Source organism: Ptychodera flava, chromosome 13 (assembly GCF_041260155.1).
Source record: "Ptychodera flava strain L36383 chromosome 13, AS_Pfla_20210202, whole genome shotgun sequence".
NCBI lineage: Eukaryota > Metazoa > Hemichordata > Enteropneusta > Ptychoderidae > Ptychodera > Ptychodera flava.
This window is the reverse complement of record NC_091940.1, coordinates 25,177,419-25,197,965: the sequence shown is the minus strand read 5'-3', so window position 1 is coordinate 25,197,965 and position 20,547 is coordinate 25,177,419. Positions and strand designations below refer to the sequence as shown.

At 38.2% G+C, this 20,547-nt stretch overlaps 2 protein-coding genes across 2 annotated transcripts in view; one reads left to right on the top strand and one right to left on the bottom strand.

The window, feature by feature from the left end:
- The window catches only part of LOC139147943 (sodium-dependent noradrenaline transporter-like), a 51,579-nt gene extending 50,002 nt beyond the window's left edge, over positions 1-1,577 (bottom strand). Inside the window, exon 1 of the mRNA XM_070719181.1 lies at positions 797-1,577. The gene's annotated coding sequence lies outside the window, so the exon portion shown is untranslated. The remainder of the gene's footprint in view (positions 1-796) is intronic.
- A 6,793-nt stretch (positions 1,578-8,370) lies between these two features.
- The window catches only part of LOC139147942 (mdm2-binding protein-like), a 139,334-nt gene continuing 127,157 nt past the window's right edge, over positions 8,371-20,547 (top strand). The window contains exons 1-3 of the mRNA XM_070719176.1: positions 8,371-8,522; positions 14,862-14,963; positions 18,340-18,553. Coding sequence (XP_070575277.1) covers positions 8,480-8,522; positions 14,862-14,963; positions 18,340-18,553 — 359 coding nt within the window. The 5' untranslated portion in view covers positions 8,371-8,479. The remainder of the gene's footprint in view (positions 8,523-14,861; positions 14,964-18,339; positions 18,554-20,547) is intronic.

The window sequence follows — 20,547 nt, the reverse complement described above, 5'->3', positions numbered from 1 at the left end:
GCCCTGACTTGTGTATATATACTTACGCCTCAGACGCGGGCAATTTCATCTTGTCATCACCAGCTTTAGTTTATAGGAGAAGTCCATGTTTGCGTAGGATGGTTGGATTCTTAATCCTACATCAATTTGCTGGGCTTAGTTTTAAATGATAGTAAAGTCATATTGATGGCGCGTACACGATAATAATGTAATCCAAATGGTCGATAAATCACGTAGTTTGGTTGGTGCACGTCTGGTAAACGCTTTTACTTTGATCTATTCGGCGCCATGATACGCTGCAGCGTACATGTAATTCTACTTATTTCAGCTGTAAAAGTGGTGGTACTATAAACCGTGGAATGTTCACGACTTGTTGAGCGTTGACTCATCCCTGGTTAAAAAAAGTATCGGTGCAGGTGCTCAAAGTCCCCGTACGAGTTATAAGGTGGTCGTACCAGCGTAAAGAAACGTTGTAAGTAAATGCGATCCCCCGGGGCGATCCCCTGGCTGTGTCGACCAAATCGACTTGAAATCTATATTGGTATAAGTGCTTAACATCTGCTGTAGCCTTGGAGAAAGCGCTTTTGAGAAATATCCATTTGACAGAACAAATATGTCTTCAATGCAGATATAGAAGTTCGCGCGCTCACGCACTCTCACACATTGATACTTGTCGCTTTCTTCATCACAGCAGCCGTTCGATATTATCTCAGATCTCTTCTATGTATATATTGACGGTTAAGAACCACAAATTGTAAAATGAAAAAAGTAAAGAAAAACGCACACACATTTTGAAAGTTTCTTAAGAATGACTTACCGCGATTCAACCGATAAAATGTTGCCTCTCTCTGGAGTACCGAGCTACAATCACTAGTGTGTCAACGGACCATAGTTTGCGTGCCGACAATACAGCTTGACTTTGCTGCACAAGCTCTTGTAGCACACAGATGTTAGACGTTTAAAAACGAAAGAGGATCTGGAAAGCACATCAGGGAGACTTTACCCCTACTAGCAACCTAGAGAGCTTAAACTGCCCATGGCCCATGTAGACGTCATTTCACTGAGCGTGCGCAGTCACTTTCCTATAGTTTGGTGGTCGTAGATGAGGATTAATTCCCTTGTGTTAAAAGTCGTCCCGGCTACAATTGATTAGTGACAGCGTCGATGAACTTGTCATCTGGCAGCGAACACACCCCTTTCGATTCCGAACGTACCTTCAAATATGATCAAAAAAGGAACGAGGGACGCGAACAAGTGGCACAAATAGGCTACACAGTCTAGTAGTTGTCCATGCAAACCGGTGTCACCTTGCAAAGGTCTACCGGCAGATTTCTTCGAAAGTTAAACTTGACGCGAGATAAATAAAACGAGGCACACAACAGCGATGAAGAACGTGGGCGACTTAAATTCCTCCAACCACATATTGCTGGTCGCAATCCGTATCTTGAAGGAACGATGCTTCTTCCGCGTTTTATAGTAACCGTGAGAATTTGACGACAAATTTTATCGGGACATTGCGCGATAGAGTTACGTGTTCAAAGACATGACTTCGAGCTCATCGTTTCTTAATAGGTTGGGCGTAATGGAGCCATGCCAATGATGCAGTTTGACACACACCGCGAAATGTAAACTTCTCACACATCCAAGCAGGCTCCCGCAAAGATTTCAATCTTTCTTCGATCGCCTCGGCACATTACATACATGAAAGACTCTCGGAAGATCGAAGCAGACCTTAAACGTGTTTAACGACATTTCTCTTGTGTTGAATTACATTCACTTGCCACATTACTGACTGCCATTGTCAATATAAACTAACCCCACACATGAAGGTTCATATTTGCACGGGAAACATTGGAATTTGCAGACTTGCGAGAAATACGATTCCGTGTTTTCCCGTAGCCTAATCGGGTGACCCGCCTCCGGTGTTGATTTCGGACGAACAACACAGTCTTTCACTCTTGCCAGGGTTATTCGCCATACTCGTTGAAATTATGCCCCCGTTGTAGGGTTCACTTATAATGTTCTTTAAATGTCTTGAACCCGGATGTCAACAGCTGATCGGAGGATTTAAAAGTCACCGATGCACCTGGAAACCATGAAAGTCATCTAAAAAGCACGTGTAAACTGACCAAAACTATAAAATGCACATCCGTGTAGAAGATACAATATCCAATATTGTCCATCTGACATTCAAATGACATATCTCAATATCAAACGCGTATCAACGCATATTTATATCAGATATCGAGAGAACCGCAACATGATATACATCAAACTGCTGTGACATTTCTCGGTGTACGTACATGCGTACAATCCCGGGGCGGTATAACTAGGTTTACGGATGACCTTCAAGCAGTAAGTAGTTCATAGTTTCCACGTAAAATTTTCAAAATACCTTTCTTAGACCTGGACTTGTATTTAATATATTTATCACAGATTTTTAACCAGGATTCGATGCTTCTTTGACTCTTCGAAGCCTAAGCTTGATCCGACTTTGTTTTATAATCACATTCTTGAAATTTTTTTCTATTTCTTAAATATGATTCCGACCTGATATCAATGATGACCCATGAATATACGATACTAGCAAATATATCTGTACTGCGCTAAGTCAACGAGAAGGTTGCATTAATTTTGAAACGGAGCGTGGTACTGCTCCGGGTAGTAGCTCCAGCGGCATAACAATCTGTTTGTACAGTCCCCTAACACTGTGATCACTTTGGCATCTCTATATCACTTATTCCAATAAGATGGACGGAAGTCAAGAAAAAACAAACGCAACAACGTGCCCCGGAATATCCTTTCCGTTGGTTAATTAAGATTTTTTACAGATGTATGTCCGATGCTAACTCGTTGATTTACACGATATCAGTCCACCATTGTCGATGGGGGTTCCTTTTTAATATAATATATGACATGCGAGGTGATATGATCCCACTGCTTGGTAACACTAGCCGGCATATGAAGATGAATCGTGTAACACAATACTTGCTATAAATGTCGAATATGGAACTTGTCCGCAGTTAAAGTGTATCCATTACGTTCCGACGTGTTTTCGTTATTTCTGGCCGAGAGCTAAATGGGGTCGGTGTGTTGAAATGAACGGTTCATATCGGTTTGTGTTCTTCAAGACGCGAGCTGTCTGTCTTCACATCATTGAGCCTGCCTTCGATGGAAAACAGTATCTCCCTGTTCTATATGTTATGGTTGTGCTTGAATACTACCGTGACGTACAATACACGTTTTTTGAATTGAACCCGTCCGGCTTTACAGGCCAGTGATGATCGGAATCAAATACATATACGCGGGCTCGTTCCAAAACTTTAGAGACGCACCATCCCAGGGATTATTTTTCAGGTAAAAAAAAAGACAAAAAAAATCCACAGAAACAAATAAAAACAAAAAAAACAAACAAAACAAAACAAAACATTTATTGGACTGGTCCGGGATGGTCTGTGATTAAAAAAAACATTCCTTATTTGCAAAATCCCCACGGAGACAGATAGTCAGACTCTCAAGCTTTTACATTTCTTTTCTGATCTACCACTTGTGGGGGTTCATTTTATTAAAGCTCTTGGAGAAGGAAAAACTTTCACCAGCTTAGTTTTTCAAAAATCCAAAATTTAATGTTCCGCCATAGTGTTAACACAGGAATGATGGCTATTTTGAATTTCAAATATCGCAAAATATAGGTGATTTGTTTCGCTAGTTCCAAACTTTGCATGGTGACTTTCCATTGACAGTAGTTTCTCTACTGTCTATGGTCTTTCGCTTTTAAGGCGCATACTACCTTAACAAACTCAACTGGGTGCTGAATAAACCGCATCCTCATGGAGTGGAATGCATTCGTGCCTTCGCTTGGAGAACAATGCACCATCGCACTTTCGCAATACAAGTCTGTCTGTATGATGTTTGTCTGTCTATTTGTCTGTCTGTCTGTCTGTCTGTCTGTCTGAGTATCATCGCCGGCCAGATGGTCAAACTTGTCGTTTTCTATTATGCGTAGCACCTTTGCCCTATACTTTGTTTAGCTAAAAACAAACAAACAAACAGACAAACAAAACCAAGAGCAAGAGCAAAACAGAACAGCTAGTAAAACTGTTAAGCACGATTTTCCGCCGTTCAGTTTGCCTGTCACGTACACGTGCACTCATCTGTATTTCCAAGAATCCTGAAAGTCAAACATTTTCAAGTCGACTTTATCGGTAGTGGAACAGCAGCCGCAAGAACCACAATGTTTGCACGCAGGGAAACCGCTCTGACAAAGGACAATGTTTCCAGTTGCACCCAGGGAAAATGTTCTAACACAGAAGACAAGTTAAGAAGCTGTACGGTCACTCTAGGTTCTGTACTATACATTTCAAGACACCTGAGTCAAGGCACACTAAACATCAAGTTGATCAAGCGTACTGGTATTCATCACAAATACGACAGTTGAAAACACTAGTAATGAGCAAACGATGCCTTGAGCTGACGTTTGACTGTGTGAAGTATATTCCATAGTAAGGCCAAGGATGAGGATGTTTTTGGAACTTTGTATGATGATGTGATACGGTGGTGCGATTTTCTTGAGTATTTTCTGTTCTTTCCTGACAACTTTAATATAAAATTACCGCCACGGTTATTTTACCCCCTGTGTATACCGGTACACTCTTTTTCAGCGTCGGAGTGGCTTCGCTCACACATAAACGCACCATTGTGTCACTCATGGGGGATTATGCAAATAACGACGCAAATGTTTACAAAAGCTCCCGGATTTGACATGGGATAGCCACGTATTTTGTTTTGATTTTTAAAAATCGTGAATTACACTGAAATCATTACTTTTTTTAAACTAGCGACACATCTCAATGATAGGGCTACTTTTAAGGCGTATTCTCAGAGAATTTCGAAAATTCGACAGAAAAAATGAGCAATTTAGTATTTAGATACCTTTAGATAGAATGTGCCTCGGGGACAGATATTCTGACTCTAAAATTTTTACAGCTCTTGTCTGATATACCAATATTGGGGTTCATTTTAGAGCTCTTGGTACATAGTGTAAAAAACTTTTCACCGGCCAAGTTTTTCAAAATTCGAAAATTTCATTTTTCTCCATAGAGGTAACACAGGGATGGTAGCCATTTAAATTTTAAATATCGTCAAATCTTGGATTATTTGTTTCTCTGGAACCAAAGTTTTGACTGTGACCCTCTATTTTTATTGTTGGTTTTGAAAGTGAATGATTTAAAGATTCCTAAAGGAAAGTTTGAGCAAAAGTTTAAGTCTTTTACTTTCGAGGCGCATACTTCCTTGTAGGGACAAAGTTGCATGCTCTTTTGTGACTTAGCGGTGGTTGGAAAGGCTATTTTTGCACCAATTCTTTTCTCAGAGTTAATGTCAAGTTTCAAGTGTTAGAATCAAGATATTTAGTTCAAATTTTCAGGATAACTCCCTTAGTTAATATTTTCTCCAAAGAATATGAAAAATGTATATTTGCAGCCATGATTTTGAAATATGACACCAGTAAATATTAAAATTTAATTTTTCATATTTTTTTTACATATTTGAATTTAATAATAATTTGATGGTATTAATATTACCAAATTAGTTATAAATATGTTGACACTATTTATTGTAAGATTTGTACGGCAGGATTTGTAAATAAAATTTGTTTTTATGATTTTACATGGGTTTATATATCAAAAAATTATTAAAAATTCTTTCAAATTTCAAAATGTGATTTTTCAAAAAGTACTTCAAATACAGGAAAATTGTGCCGTACAAATCTTATCTGTAACCTTGTTAATAGGCTGTAAAAATTCCATGTCCATATCTCATTTCAAAGTTGGATTAAATTGGTATACAATTATGTAGGAAAACTGTCATTCTGTCAAAAATGTTGAAAACAAGCCATATTTGCACCCCTCTTTTGAAGTCATAGAGTAGTTTTTTTTGGTTAATCTCACTTTTGACACCTCTTTGACACTCAAAGAATCTAAAAATGCATTTACAATAGCAGTCACTCACTCTGAATGCCAGGACCGCCTTGTCAAACTTTCCTGAAAAACAGCAAATAATGACTTTCCCTTTTCAAACATTTTATTAAAAGCTAGGGGACCTCTACCATAGTTAATGCACTATAAAACTCCCCAACTTCTTCTTATTTGGTCAGTTTTTCAGAAGTTTTAACAGGCTATAACTCTGCAATGCCTTTGTGCCCAAATGTCTAGTTTTTTTTATTCCACAGAGAATGTTGACTACTTTTATATTTAAATAGTTTTGTTGAAATTTATAACTGACGCTCTAGCCTTTCCAACCACCTTAAGAAAACGTGGAATACTTGAATAAATTCACTCTGCTTACAAGATGACGTCTGCACATAGCTGCAAGAGTGTGAAAAATCACCCCTTTGCCGAATGCAATCATAGTTTCGTTTGCGACATGCTTTTCTATGACGAATAAACATTGCCACAATGTGGACGAAAGCTGCTACCCTTACCTATATGAAAGGCATGCTTATTATGATGTCATGACAAAAGCAAGCTTGTATGAGATCCAAACTTCACGTAACAAAGTTTGTTCAACCATACATGGTGAGAGCTGTACTCTTTGATTTTTTTAACTTCATTTTTTGGGGTCCAGACCGTAAAATATTCCACTTGAATATTTAATCTTTTCTGGCTGCATGCAGAGTTGAGGTTGTGCACAGTTGACCAGTATTTCAGCATGTTTCAAGAAGACAAACAAAACAAACTACCTTTCATGTCAAACAAATTGATGAACAAAAGCAAACAGTGGAGCGACTTTGTCCCTTTAATATTAGTGACACGATCTTCTTAATCATTTAGTTTTTGCGATAGCTTTTCCATGGGAGGGAACACTGTAGTGAATATTTTGTTGCACACAAGGAAAAAAAACGATGCAGGCGAAGATTAGCACCAAAACGTTTCTTTATAGCTGAACCACAAGCGTTCTTCATTAGCAAAACAGTCGGTTACTTTTCAAAACTGGTAGACTTCGAGTAACCATATTCGAAAGCCAATGACCCTAAACCTCTTTTCTGTATTATTAAAAGTCACCCACGATTAAGTTTTGCCTGATTTGGTGAGCTGCACCCCATTAAAACAATACATACAGTATGAAAGAATTCCCGACCTAAGGGACTGGTCAGTTTAATTTCTTCGGCCTGGGGGGGGGGGGCGGTGGATCCATGGGAGGGTCAACCTTTTTTTGACTTTGGTGAGGGGGGGTCACCATGTTTTTTAAATGCCCAATGGGGAGGGGGGGGGGTCAGTGTGTTTTTGAATTTTGACATGGGCTCATACTTGCCTAAAATGCATCGTGCAAGCCACAAATTTCATCATTCAGTCGTATTTTACGGCCGCCCTGCGGGCGCGTAACTTTAATAATCAGACTTATTTTTCAGCACGCCCGACTTTAATATATCAGACATAAATGTATCAAAGATATCTGTATGTTCAATATTTTTCAGCGCGCTCTTCGGGTGCATTACTTTAATATATCAGACAATTTTTCAGCTCGCCCTTCCAGCTCATGACTTTAATATATAAGACATATATATCAGAGATATCAGGATGTTTCATATTTTTCGGCGCGCCCTTCGGGCGCCGTACTTTTTTTGATTTACTGCTTTTTCCTCTTTGATATTAATGACTGACATCTATTTCTGTGCAACAGTTTAGGACATCTGGTTAAGCATAGAAAGTGTGAAATACATTCACAGCTCATTCAAACTACTGTATTCAAACTTTAAAATTGACACTTTGAAATTCCTATCTTACAACTGACATGTCAACAATTTCATTAAAACACAGAATGACTGTTTAAAATATAAATATAACACACACACACACACACACACACACACACACACACACACACACAAATTTGGAATACGGGGTCAGCCACTTTTTGTTGTCGACAAAAATCCACCCCAGGCCGAAGAAACTGACCAGTCCCTAAGGCGAAAAACAACAAAAAACCCCAGAATTTTATGCAAAGCCGAGAATAGGGAATGAAATTCTATCAAGTTAATACAGAGAATATTTACGTCTAATCATAGACCAAGTAGACAATCTTTCCCTTCTAGGCCTTCTGTTGCCACTGTCTATGCTAACTTTTGTAACAGAGAAACGAAGTCTTTCTTGTTGTTGTGACTGTCAATGACAACCTTGTCATTGACATTCATTACATTTTCTATATTTTTTAGTAATCAATCAAACATGGCTACTTTTAATAGAAACCGTGGTTTTAATTAAATAGATCTAAGCAATTTCAATAAAATTGAAACGAATATTGTTATTTCTGTTATAACTTTTCGTAACTTTTGATGTAATCGACAGTCACCTTACCGTGTGCGTGTGTACAAATCTTACCCACAATGCCATTCGGCCATTTCTGCATCATGGCGACTACTGGTCGCGGGAATTTTGCTTTTCGATAACATACATAAAACTACCTTCATAGTGACTAAGACCCAGCCGCCAAATCTGCAAAGATGGAAACATTCCTCGTCGTACTTGTTACAGATTGCATGACTGGTAAGTATCAGTTTGCTTTAATGAGGAGCCACGTCTCACGCGATATGACCCCATAGTTTTGTCCTCCTGTTGAAAATCTTGGACCCCGAGGCCGAGTGAGGTTGGTGTTCACGGAAAGAAATTCGGTAATATACAACGCCGTTCCGTGTCCCCCAGTTTAGACCATGGTGGTAGTCGCGACTACCTACGTGTTCAGACTACGTTAGACAGGAACTTCTCCCTCCCTTTCCGGGCCGGCCTCTCTCAGCCTCACGATGATAAACCGCACTCCTTCCAACATTAGATATGGCCTATCGACAATGATGGAGGTAGGAACTGAGGAAGCTTTATCTCCGTGAATATGCCACAGTCCCTCCACAAACCAATGTGCCCTGTGCGTACAAAAACATACCTTGTCGCAGCACTTCGCGAAGAAGTTCACCCATGGTATATTGCTTGCAAAGTGCCCCTGGCTTCTCTTTACCATAACACTGCTAAGAGCGTTCGCATGATCAGCATTGATAGAGAAGATGCCCATCGTGACAGCATATGTAGAAATCCGTTTCCAGTTCCATGGTGACAGCAACAAGCTCTATGCTGTCGGCAACCCTTTGTGTGTCCCATTGTTTACGTTATTGTTATTCAATTGTCATGTGTTATAACATGGAGGTAGGAGCTACCTCCATGGTTATAAGTAATGGAAGTCCCACAAGTTGGTGAACTTCGTGAAGGTCATGCAGAGGACTAAATACAAGTGGCTGTTGCTGTGCATTTGTACATGATCTTCACCCATGATTTTGTGAATAATATTAAGCCATGGAGCTATAGCTCTATGATTAAACCGTACGGTACCCTAGTTTGCTGCTACACAGCAGCTTGGCCTAGGGTAATGTGGGTGAGATTGCCCAGGGTAATGTGGGTAAGATGACAAAACCATGGAGATAAAAAAAGGAGACTGGTTTTATAGTCCGACCCACAACCCCTGGCAAAACCTTAGGCCACGTACGGCAGCAGCAGAGCAGAGACAAAAGTCTTATTCTTGGGTCTGTGATTAAAGGGGTGATGACTGTAGCTTTTTATGCGATCTCAACAGTGTTTGCTCTTGAAAACACATGTTCTTCTTCTCCCTGTATGTACATGTATATGCTGAAATACAAAGCATTAGCCATCTCAGCATATTGTATTTGTGTCACTGTTTACAAATTTCTTGACTGGATTTAAGTCATCAACAAGTATAGTAACATTGAGCAACACACACATATAGGCTGTGTCTTTACTTGCTGAACACTAGACATTTCAATGTGATTTGTGAGTAGAATAAGCATGAAAAATGCATCAAAAATAACAGTTCAGAGTTGAGGGACAGCTTTGCCTGAAGGCCTGACATACAAGGGCTGTGTTTGCATGTGCAACTTGTCCTATTCAACGTCCTGAGTATGTATACTTTCACCAGTCTGGTAGAGAGACTGTGTCAAACTGTCTTCCTATTTAAGTTTGAGAACATCTTGAGTGAGAAGCAGATTTTAACGTTTTTCGTGTCATTGAAAATAACTGTTCTACCATATACATGTGTTTTCTATCAGTGTTTCCAGACACAAGATTGTAAACCTATTGTAAACTTATTTAGTTCATTGCAGTTTCAATTGAATAAAAAACCACACACATACACAAACACACACACACAGTGTGAATTTGCTCAGAATCTACAACAAATTAGATCCATGGATGTACACCACTTTAAACCATAGTCCATGTCTTGCCCCAGTGAACTTTGTACATATCGGGAAAAGGTGGCTTTTCCAGTTCTCTTCATGGTTTATAAAATTTGCCGTTAAGTTTGTCATGGATTACTGAATAAGTTCGTATCTGTGTACTCATCGATCAAGGTTTGTGTGCGAACACAAGTTACAGCTGACCACGGGATTGGTGGAATCAATTTGCGGTTTCAATGACAAGAAAGATGGTAAATAATCAGTATAAACAAACCACTGTATCAGCCGCTTTCCCTCAGTAATTTCTGTGCAGCAAGCCAAAGGTCTCTAGGCCCAACTCTTTTCTGTACACATCTATCAGTCAGGGCTTTCTTTGAAAGCCGCCTTTCACCAAGAAAATATTTACATGGAAAACTGGAGTGATGTTACTGAATTAAACTGGGCCCATACTGAATAATTTAACAAATCAGCATAATCCTAAGGGGTCTCATTTTTGTTTTCTACAGGAGGGACCCCTTAAAGAACACTGAATTGTTTTCATAAAGAAAATTTTGACCAAGTGTTTGACACAGCTACAGTCATGCCTCACAGTTTCAATGTAGAAAGACCAGTAGCTGCGGTAACTTTTGATGAATTGTTGAGTTTTTTTGTTTTGTACGTCAGTCAAAAGTGGGTATTCTATTCCCAAAAGCATGTTGAAACACCAGTAATTTAGCTTGTCAGCACAGCATCTGTATGTTTAAAAGTTACTGTTTAAATTTGAATTCTAGGCTGGGTCAGAATGCAGTTGTCAACAATAATACTACAGTTTTACACACCTACAGGCTGAGTTGACAAAGTGAATACTGTGTATCTCAACATGCTTCGGGAGTAGAACACTGCAGTTTACATTCATAACAAAAAAGTGAAAAAATCATCAAAGTTACTGCTACCAGCCCCTTTAACTGGTACATGCATCATAACTACACTTGTAGCATCATAACTACACTTGCAGCATCATAACTACACTTGCAGCATCATAACTACACTTGTAGCATCATAACTACACTTGCAGCATGGGACTTTTGAAATGGTTTTTTACAATATCAGTCCCTCTATGGGAAATTATTTTGTTACCTTCTCACTCTCTTCCTGCCAACATTGAGAATCAGCAGTGTACAAAGTTGTTAGGCACAGAAAGAACATGTGGAAGGGCAACTGTAAAAGAATCATCACCAAATAATGATCACCTCTTACAAAATCAATCTTGTTTTTGAACTTTTTCACAAATTTTGGTTTGATTTGAAAAGTAGTTTGTGTTGTTTGACTTCTTGAAACACGCTGAAATACTGGTCAACTGTGCACAACCTCAACAGCCAGACAAGATTAAACTTTCAATGAAGCATTTTACTATCTGCACTAAAAAATCAAGTTCCCTGTAAAACTGTTGCCATGCACGGCTGAACATACACTGTTACAAAAGTGTGGACCTCATTCAAGCTTAACTTTGTCATGAAATGCTCATTGGTGGTGCCTTTCATATAAATAAGGATAGAAGCTTTTCCATACATTGTGGCAATGTTGACTTGTAATTGGAAAGCAAGTAAGGCAAGTCTGAAAAGGAAAAATCCACTTAGTGTACAGGTCACAAACAAAATCATCTGTTTGTATTTGGCGAAAGGGTAATTTTTGACACTTTGGCAGTTATTTAGCATCGTCATTTTGTACCCTGAGTGACTTTACACAAGTATTCCAAGTTTTCCAGATATCACATAAAGGTCAAAAATGAGCAACTCGGTCTCTGTAATTTCCATGGTACAAATAGTTCCACAAGAGTCCCAGTTTAAATACACATGATCAACAACTACAGGAAAATTATTGTTGCTCCGTGACTTTTCTTAAACCTATGCCAAACCTGTTACTTCCCCATCTGCCAAGTCAGTAGAAATCTGCTTGAGTCAAAATCTGCATATCTTTTCACTTTCTACATGGTTTGGTATGATATAAATGGTGAAAAACCCTTATTCTGCCAAGTTCATATTTGACCATCAGGTCAAGTTGCCCTGAATACGGTGACCTAGCAGTGTTTTTGTTAAGGGCGGTAAGTACCGGGGTTCCCCTTGTTATATCAATATAATCAAATAGGGGGACAGCAGCAATGTTACCGGAATTCCCAAATCATTTACCAATATTCCCCAACCTTAGCAAAAACACTGCATAGATACTGTAAATATGATTTTTAGTTAGTGGCCAATCTGCTATAACAGACCGAGCAAACTGGGTGAAAATACATGACATGGTTTTGGCTCAATACTGCTTTTTACTGACATGGCACATGGGGAAGTGATACTGTCTGGCACAGGATTAGGGTGAAATTAGTCAGCAAAGATTGTGTTCATGGTAGCTTTGATTTCAGAGCTTTCCAATTTTCAGATGTTTCTTGAAATGCTGCGTATAGGACATAGTATACTGGTACCTCACTGGTTATTAACCAACTTGACAAGATAAGAGTTCAGGTACAGTTTACTAGAAAAAGGAACTTGGCTTTTGAAGAGTGAATGCATTATTAATTTATTTGTTTTCTGTATTGAACAACATTGTCATTGGCCCTGTGAAGACACATGCAAGCCTAGAAATCTGGTTTGTTAGCGGTTTTGGGTGGACCATTTGATATCCGGGGGGGGGGGGGGGGGGGGGGGGGCGGTCTGGAAGATTTTTGAAAAAAAAAATTCCCAGCAAATGTCAATGGAAAAAAAATCAGCTAGAGAAGACTTGACAAAAAAGGTGGGAGAGTGGAAAAAATAATGTATAATGGATCAGATGCAAATAAAATGGTAAAAAATGGTATCTCATCAATCTTCCAGAGCCCCCAGGATTTCAAATGTTCCACCCCCTAGCACCATGACATTTAACAAGTGATCTAAAACCTAGAATGAAAGGTCCTTGACATTATACATAACCAGTTGCTCACCATCAAGGAATATACAGCCCTAAAATCTAAAGCCAATACATATACCTAGGAGATTCTAAAAACAGATCGGTAAATACGGATTTGGCTAATGGCCGTTCAGCGACAATTATGTAAATAATTTATTACCACAGTGAACGCAGATAAATTCCCAAAATGAAGGTTTCTAAAATAATATGTATCATGTAAGTTGCTTGATTGCTTTTTGATGGAAAATTATTTGTCTGACAGATTCAGAATCATAAGATCTTAAGAATAGATCACTGAAAGTAGGAAAAAATGGAACATATTTCAGGCTTAATTTTGAGAATTTAGTACCAAGGAAATACTCAACTGTACGCACTAATCGACTTTTTTCATCTTAAAAATGGAGTTTTTATTCTGAAGTATTACATAAAATATGGCTACAAGAAGAAGAATCTGGTGGTTGGGATATTCATTCAGATTGAGGACACCAATATTTAGCCCCCATTTTAACCTCTATGTGAAACAGCACAAAAGTCTCAGTGAAGTTTATTCTGATGTATGTAAATTAGTGGAGCTGCATACAAGCAGCTACATGTACACTGATATAGCATGTATTTCCACAGTGTCCCTTAGTCTGGTTGATTGCCTGTCTCAAGCTTTGAAATTGGTACACATTTCTATTTAAATGCAAATAGAATATACAGTGATACTGCCATGCCCTTTGATGTATACGGTAGGTATACATATAGCTGATGGTTTAATAAGAAGTACAACTTTGCAATTCTAGTCAAAGGACAGTTTTTTAACTTCATTTATGCTGTGCGCATGAAATTCTTTCTAGTGTTGGAGTATATCTTGCTGTAACAAACCTCTGAGTGAGAGTGGATTGTGGTCAACTTTTGCGTTTGCTTGACTATAAAGCCTGCTGCACACACGAGAAATAAGCTGAGCAAAATTTCATTCAAGGCTCTTTGTGATTTTTTCATGAATTTTTCCTTTTGTGCTGTTGAGCAAAATATTCAACATGCAAAATATTCAACATGCTTTATATTTTTGTCTCTCGAGGAAAATTCCTTACCGTGCGCACTGCAGAATTACTATAAAGCATGTGCGTGGAGATCACATGACAGTGCAAAATGACTGCCTGTAGCCTGGTTCGTAGCATTGAAAACGTAGTTGCTTGTGGTTTTATACATGGCAAAGACGGTACACATTAGAAAGCTTTCCCAATCTATCTTGTCTGCCATGTATCAAACCACAAGTGACTGTGTTTTCAATGCTATGGGCGGTCATTTTGCACTGGCATGTTATCTCCACATGCACATTTCAGTAAAAAAGATGTGAGGAAAGTCACTTTCTGTGGCACACATGGTGAAGAATTTTTTTGTGAGGCATAAATATCAAACGTTGAATATTTTGCTCAACGGCACAAAAGGAAAAAATTCATGAAAAATTGCTCATGCACAAGAGTAAAATGGCTGAGCAAACAGCCTTGGAATGAAACTGCTCAGGTAATTTCAATTGAGTGTGGCAGGCTTAACTGTGTAAAAGTCTTAATTGACATGCTTTCTGTTTTGCGTGCAAGTTGGTAATGATGGTTCCCTGAAAAAATATATTGCAAAGAAAGGCCTCACTGGCACGGTTTAAATCACTGCGATACCACCACTGATTTATCGAATTCAATGAGTTGGTGTGTCTGAATTCGTGAGAGTTCATTATGTTTTCCCCTTTCAGAATTCACAGTAGATAAGTTGATTTCAGTCGTTCAGACTGCCAGAAGTGAGAAGGATGTTCAAGGAGTTCAAAGGTCACACAGCATTACAACTGAAGACAAAGGTAACAACATACATGTACATGTACTTTCATTCCATTTCAGAAAGTCTGTTTTCCCACATCCATGAATATATATGCCATTTACTCTTGTACGATGACTTGTAATCCTCCATGATTCTCCATTTTCCCATGGTGATTACGGTAAACTGCTTTGACTGAGTCTCTTAATTTTCTGCTGCCCCCACACCCAAAGAAAGTTTTATTTCCTTCAGGCCAAATGAAACAAAACAATGTTCTTTTCCCACGGATAAAATGTTTTTCTCTCTTTTCACAAGAGCCAAAGTACAGGGACATTAAAATCAGCGTTTCCATCCTTAGATGTAAAATATATTGTCAATTTGGCTGGCAGGATTACCCTACAAACCAGTAATTGAATTCACCTAATCTCCTGAGTGACTGTACTGGCCTCATGAAAACATTAAAATCAAATATTTGTACATACATAAGCTTACATGTAATCATGAAAAGACTGGCCATCGATTTCTACTGTCACTGATTTACTCCAATTTTTGAATTTTTTACCAATTTCTGGATTCAATTGCAATAAAAAATTCTGTTGATAGAAATTTCTGTCTCACATTCACCTGAGGATGGAATGGTAAGGCATAGTACAATCAAAATGTTTGACATGTCTGGGTATTTTCTTTACATTTACACTGATTACAGGACAAGAATATACAAATGTTTTTGACAAAGTTGTGTAGGCTTCATGTTGACAATGTGTATGGTACTCCTGCAGTATTGAAAGTTTTCATTACCACTTTGGCTTATAAATATAAGCAAACTTTGTACGATACAGTGTATGAGGCAAAGCTGAGCACATTATGGAGTGCAAAGTTTGCTTGAATCCATAATAGGCCAGGAGGGGGTACATTATTTCTGTAATTTTATAGTTTTGGCAATGCCAGTGAATTAATATCTGGGACCACAATGCTGGATAATTTGATACATTATCAGTAATAATCTGGGGGATGACGTCACAAAATTCACTGGCATTGACAAAGCTATAATATAATATGGCACTTTGTGATTTGGCAAGCACGAAGTAAAAAAATTGTTTATACATGTACATGTATCCTCTTGTGGTCGTTGCCTTTGAATGGAACATTCTCCTCTGTCAAAGGAATGAAAAACTGTGCAGACCTGGTTGTCCAGTGAAAAAGAGTACAGTTAAAAGTAGGGCACAGTTCGAATGCCCAATGTTTCTCATCAGATGTCCTATGTACACCCTGTTGTAGACTTTAGTATGATCAGTGTGCAGTGCATCAGAAAGAAACCATTTTATCAGCGTACTGGAAACTAAACAAAAATATCTCCTTTCAGACGGATCTGAAATGAAACAAAGAAATTCTGTTTTCAGACATGTATCTGTTTTCTGAGCAAATAAATATCACCTACACCTTCATGAAGTTAATGTTTAAGTAACAGCTTCTCTGACCGACCACATTTGAACTTTACCATCCGAGAGGTACATGTACAGTATGCACAAAGGATGCAAAGAATAATATAACATGCCTGTAAATAATTGACTGAAAAGACTGTCATTCTCACATAAGATGTGTCTCTGGTATCAATTGGTTTTTAGGGCATGAAAAGTAATGAAGTTCAAGATCTTTTTTTTAAAAGCATCGTGCAAAATATTTCCAAGAGCATTTCAAAAAACCTACAGTTCTTCTGTACAGTATCATGTCAAAATTTTATTAACAAATACTTTTTCGTATCCCTGTGTGAAATTGTTAGTCTTGAAGGGTGGTTTTTTTGTTTGTTTTTTTTTTTGGGGGGGGGAGGAAGGGTTGGGGGACAAAACAAGTCCTGAAAAGCAAAATAAGTATCCCTGGTAGTGGCTGTTAAGAGTTGTGTTTGCTTTAATACATCAGACACATGTACAATGCTCATCTTCAAGTCACTCTAAGAAACAATGAATGACAATGTCAGATCTACAATTCTTGATGAAGTTCAACTTTGCAGTTTGGCTTTCAGTTGACAATTGAATAACAGGGTTTCAAAATATATCTAACTTTTTACCTGGTTGTCCAAGTGGACAACCATTTCCAAAAATTAGTAGTCCTAATCCCAAGAAGACATCTGGTAGTCTGCTTTTGCCTGAGTTGGTGAAATTGTATGATTTATAAATATTATAACAAATATTATATTATAATAAATATTATATATTCTAACATCTTTCATGTTGCTTCATCCTGTCAGCCAGGCAACACAGTAACAGTACATGAAAGCACTTTCAAGCCAAAATGTTGTATAAAACTGTTCCACAAAATAAATTGATTTTCTTTTGATATAAGCTGTAAAGCAAACTGTGAACAAAAAAATTATTACGAGACAAAAGATACACGATGCTCCTCTCCTATCTTTTTTGTCATCCTGAATGGCAAAAGAAGATTGAGCATGAATAAATTACAGCTGATCATCAATCATCACTGTACAAATTTCACCAATGATATACAAGATCACTGACCGTTGTTTGGAAAAAACCTGCAAGCCAGCTTGGGGCCAACACACTCCATTCAGCTGTAAAGTCCAGTTTCATTCAGTGACACATGCGATAAGTGGTAGTCCCATGGGGCAAATATTTTCAGAAATTGGTAGTCCCAAAGCAAGGTTTTGTTGTCCTAGGACAAGGGACAACCGTCAGGCCCTGAATTATGAACCTAAGTTTATTAGTGTAAAGAAATGGATAGCCGTGGTGTTCTGGACATTTAGGTTGCATCTACCTACTTTCAGTTTATGTATGTGCCATAAAAACATAATGCAGGAAATGTAAAATTTTTAGGGTTTGAGGAGCATCTCACAATGTGACTTTCTCATGGTAAGACTAACAGTTGACACAAAATACAGTGTGTGTGCTCCAAAGTCCTTGAAAGTCGTTGAAAATGAAAATTAGTCCTTGATAGTCCTGAAAAATCGATAATCTACCCATGATTTTTAGAAAATCATGGAATGATATCTAAAATGTTTATATCATGGTATGTATATCAGGGTATCTTTAACCTCAAAAGTTCTTTTAATTTGCTGAAAAAGTCCTTCAAAGTCTTTGAATTCGAAATTGACCATGAGTGTATGTCCATTCATTGATAACTGTTGACTTCAAACAAATATTGTACACTCAGAAAAACAAGGTATGGAGAAATGATTAAATCATAGACCCAGTGTAAGAGTCAATGATTAAAAATTTCATTCCAATTTTCTTTTGTTCTATTGTACTTGTAATTTTTACGTAATATGAGTTCAATTGTGCTAAGTCCTGCAACTTGTGTCAGTTAGGTGTTTCATACAAACTTGAGCAAACCTGACAGACCATCGAACAGTCATTGAATAGCGCAGGGGCCAAGCTAAAATTCATCTGTGTAAATCCTTGCCACAGGAGAAACTGAGCATGGATGTATTCTGGAGAACCAAAGAAGCCACTACATCAGTGTTGTAAGGCCAAAATTGTCGGAAGAGACAGAAATATCAGAAGCAGAATGGGAACCCACACTGGTTGTAGAAGACAGTTCACCAGACAAAAATGTCCCTCAGTGCTTGCAAAGTTTAAAAGAATTCTTGTCAACTGGTGACCAGGAAGAAAACAAGTCTTTGTAAGTTCCATTTCTTTGAATTAAATGTTATGCTTAATGCTTCATTAATAGAACCATTAGCTGTAACTTTTTTCCACTATTTTTTTTATGTCAACCACAGTTTCTTGTTCTACTCCCAAAAACAGATTGAGATACCCATAATTCAGCTTGTCAACTAAGTCTGTACATGTGTAGACTGCATTGACTAGTGAATTCTGGTCTGGACTACAATTGGATTTTACTTGTATGGACACTGTGTTGGCAAGCTAACCAGTACCAGGGTACATGTAGGTGTCTCAACATGCTTTGGGGAGGAGAACGAGAAATTACTGTTGACATACAAAACAAAGCTAGTGACAAAATCGTCAAAAGCCACACCTACTGGCCCTTTTCATATCCGCATCACGTCGATGGCCTAGCAATTTTACTTACTCACGTCACTCATGCACTGAGAAACCTGGGAATTAAGTAAATATGTTCTGGTATTTTAATGTCTGTATGGTTCATGACATTTAAATATAATTTAGTGAGGTCACGGCTTTGCTGCCCATTAATCACATATACAGCACCTTACCTCAATATATTCTGCTAATAATAAGATGCAGCTGTCATGATTTCAATTGTAAAAACCACAACTATGCTATCTTCAGCGTTCTTTGACGACTTCCGTCTGACTTCTGACCGTCCACTTCACACATTTCCATGACCGCATCAGCATTTACTCATCATGTCACATTTATCAAGAATTCATTTCCCCATCTGTGTCATTCATTAGTGAGTCATTCAAGCCCCTGAGGTCAATAAAGTCCTGTATTTGTTTTAACCTTAAAGGAATTTGGTCACCTGCATTTATAGTGTCCAATCATTGATTTTTACCTGGGTGGCCATGCAAAAAAGTGCACAGCAAATATGGCATGTACTTTATAGACTGAATGATTCAGTTGTGTGTAGGTGCTCTGACTTCTCCAACCCATAACCATGACTGATACTGCAGTGTTGAATACCTGTTCTCCAACAAAATTTAAGGTAATATGCGCCTCGAAAGTGAAAGACTTAAACTTTTGCTCAAACTTTTCTCAATGAAACTTTCGACCATCCTCTTACCAAAGCAAGAATAAAAATCAGAGGTCACTGTGCAAACTTTGGTACTAGAGAGACAAATTACCTAAGATTTTCCAGTATTTGAAATTTGAAATGGCCGCCATCCTTGTGTTAACTCCGTGGAGAAAAAGAAAATTTTCGATTTTTGAAAAACTAAGATGGTGAAAACTCTCTCTCACCAGGAGCTTTAAAATGAGCCCCTACAATTGGTAGGTCAGAAAAGTATTGAAAAAATTTGAAAGCCCAAATTTCTGTTCCCTAGGCTTGATTCTACCTCAATTGAACCAATCAAATTGTATAGTTTACTTTGTTGACTGCATATTTTGGTGAAAAGATCGCCCAGAGTGGAGAAAAACTTTCGCAGTTATTATCTAACTAGGCTTGATAAATATTTGAAAATGAGGTTCCACATCACCTTGTAAGTTTTATAAGCTTGCTGTGTCAATTCTTGTTGGGACTTCATTTCTTTGAATTCACCGCTGTAACATATAATACACTGCACCCTCAGTCGTGGTTAGGGCTAGAGTTGATTGAGTACCAATACACCAGTGAATATGTCAGTCTACATGGCAAATTGCTAATATGAAGTTTAATGAGTCAATATGGAAACAATCCTTGTATATCACACAAGGATATGCAAATGCCTAACGACTGGGTATTTTTTAACTAGCCACACATCCAAGTCCTGGGTTCAAAGAGTTGCCAGCAAGACTAATGCGCACCCAACCCTGTGCTGTGCTTGTATTGACCTGACTATTAAAGGCACCCAGCACTGATTTATACCTTATGGAGGATGTCTCCAGTGTTCTTAAAATGTCCTGCATGTACCTTGCCTGCAGCAAGACATAACATTTAGATTATGGGGGTATGTACCCAATAATGTGGGGCAAGTTGTAACATGAATAACATGAGTT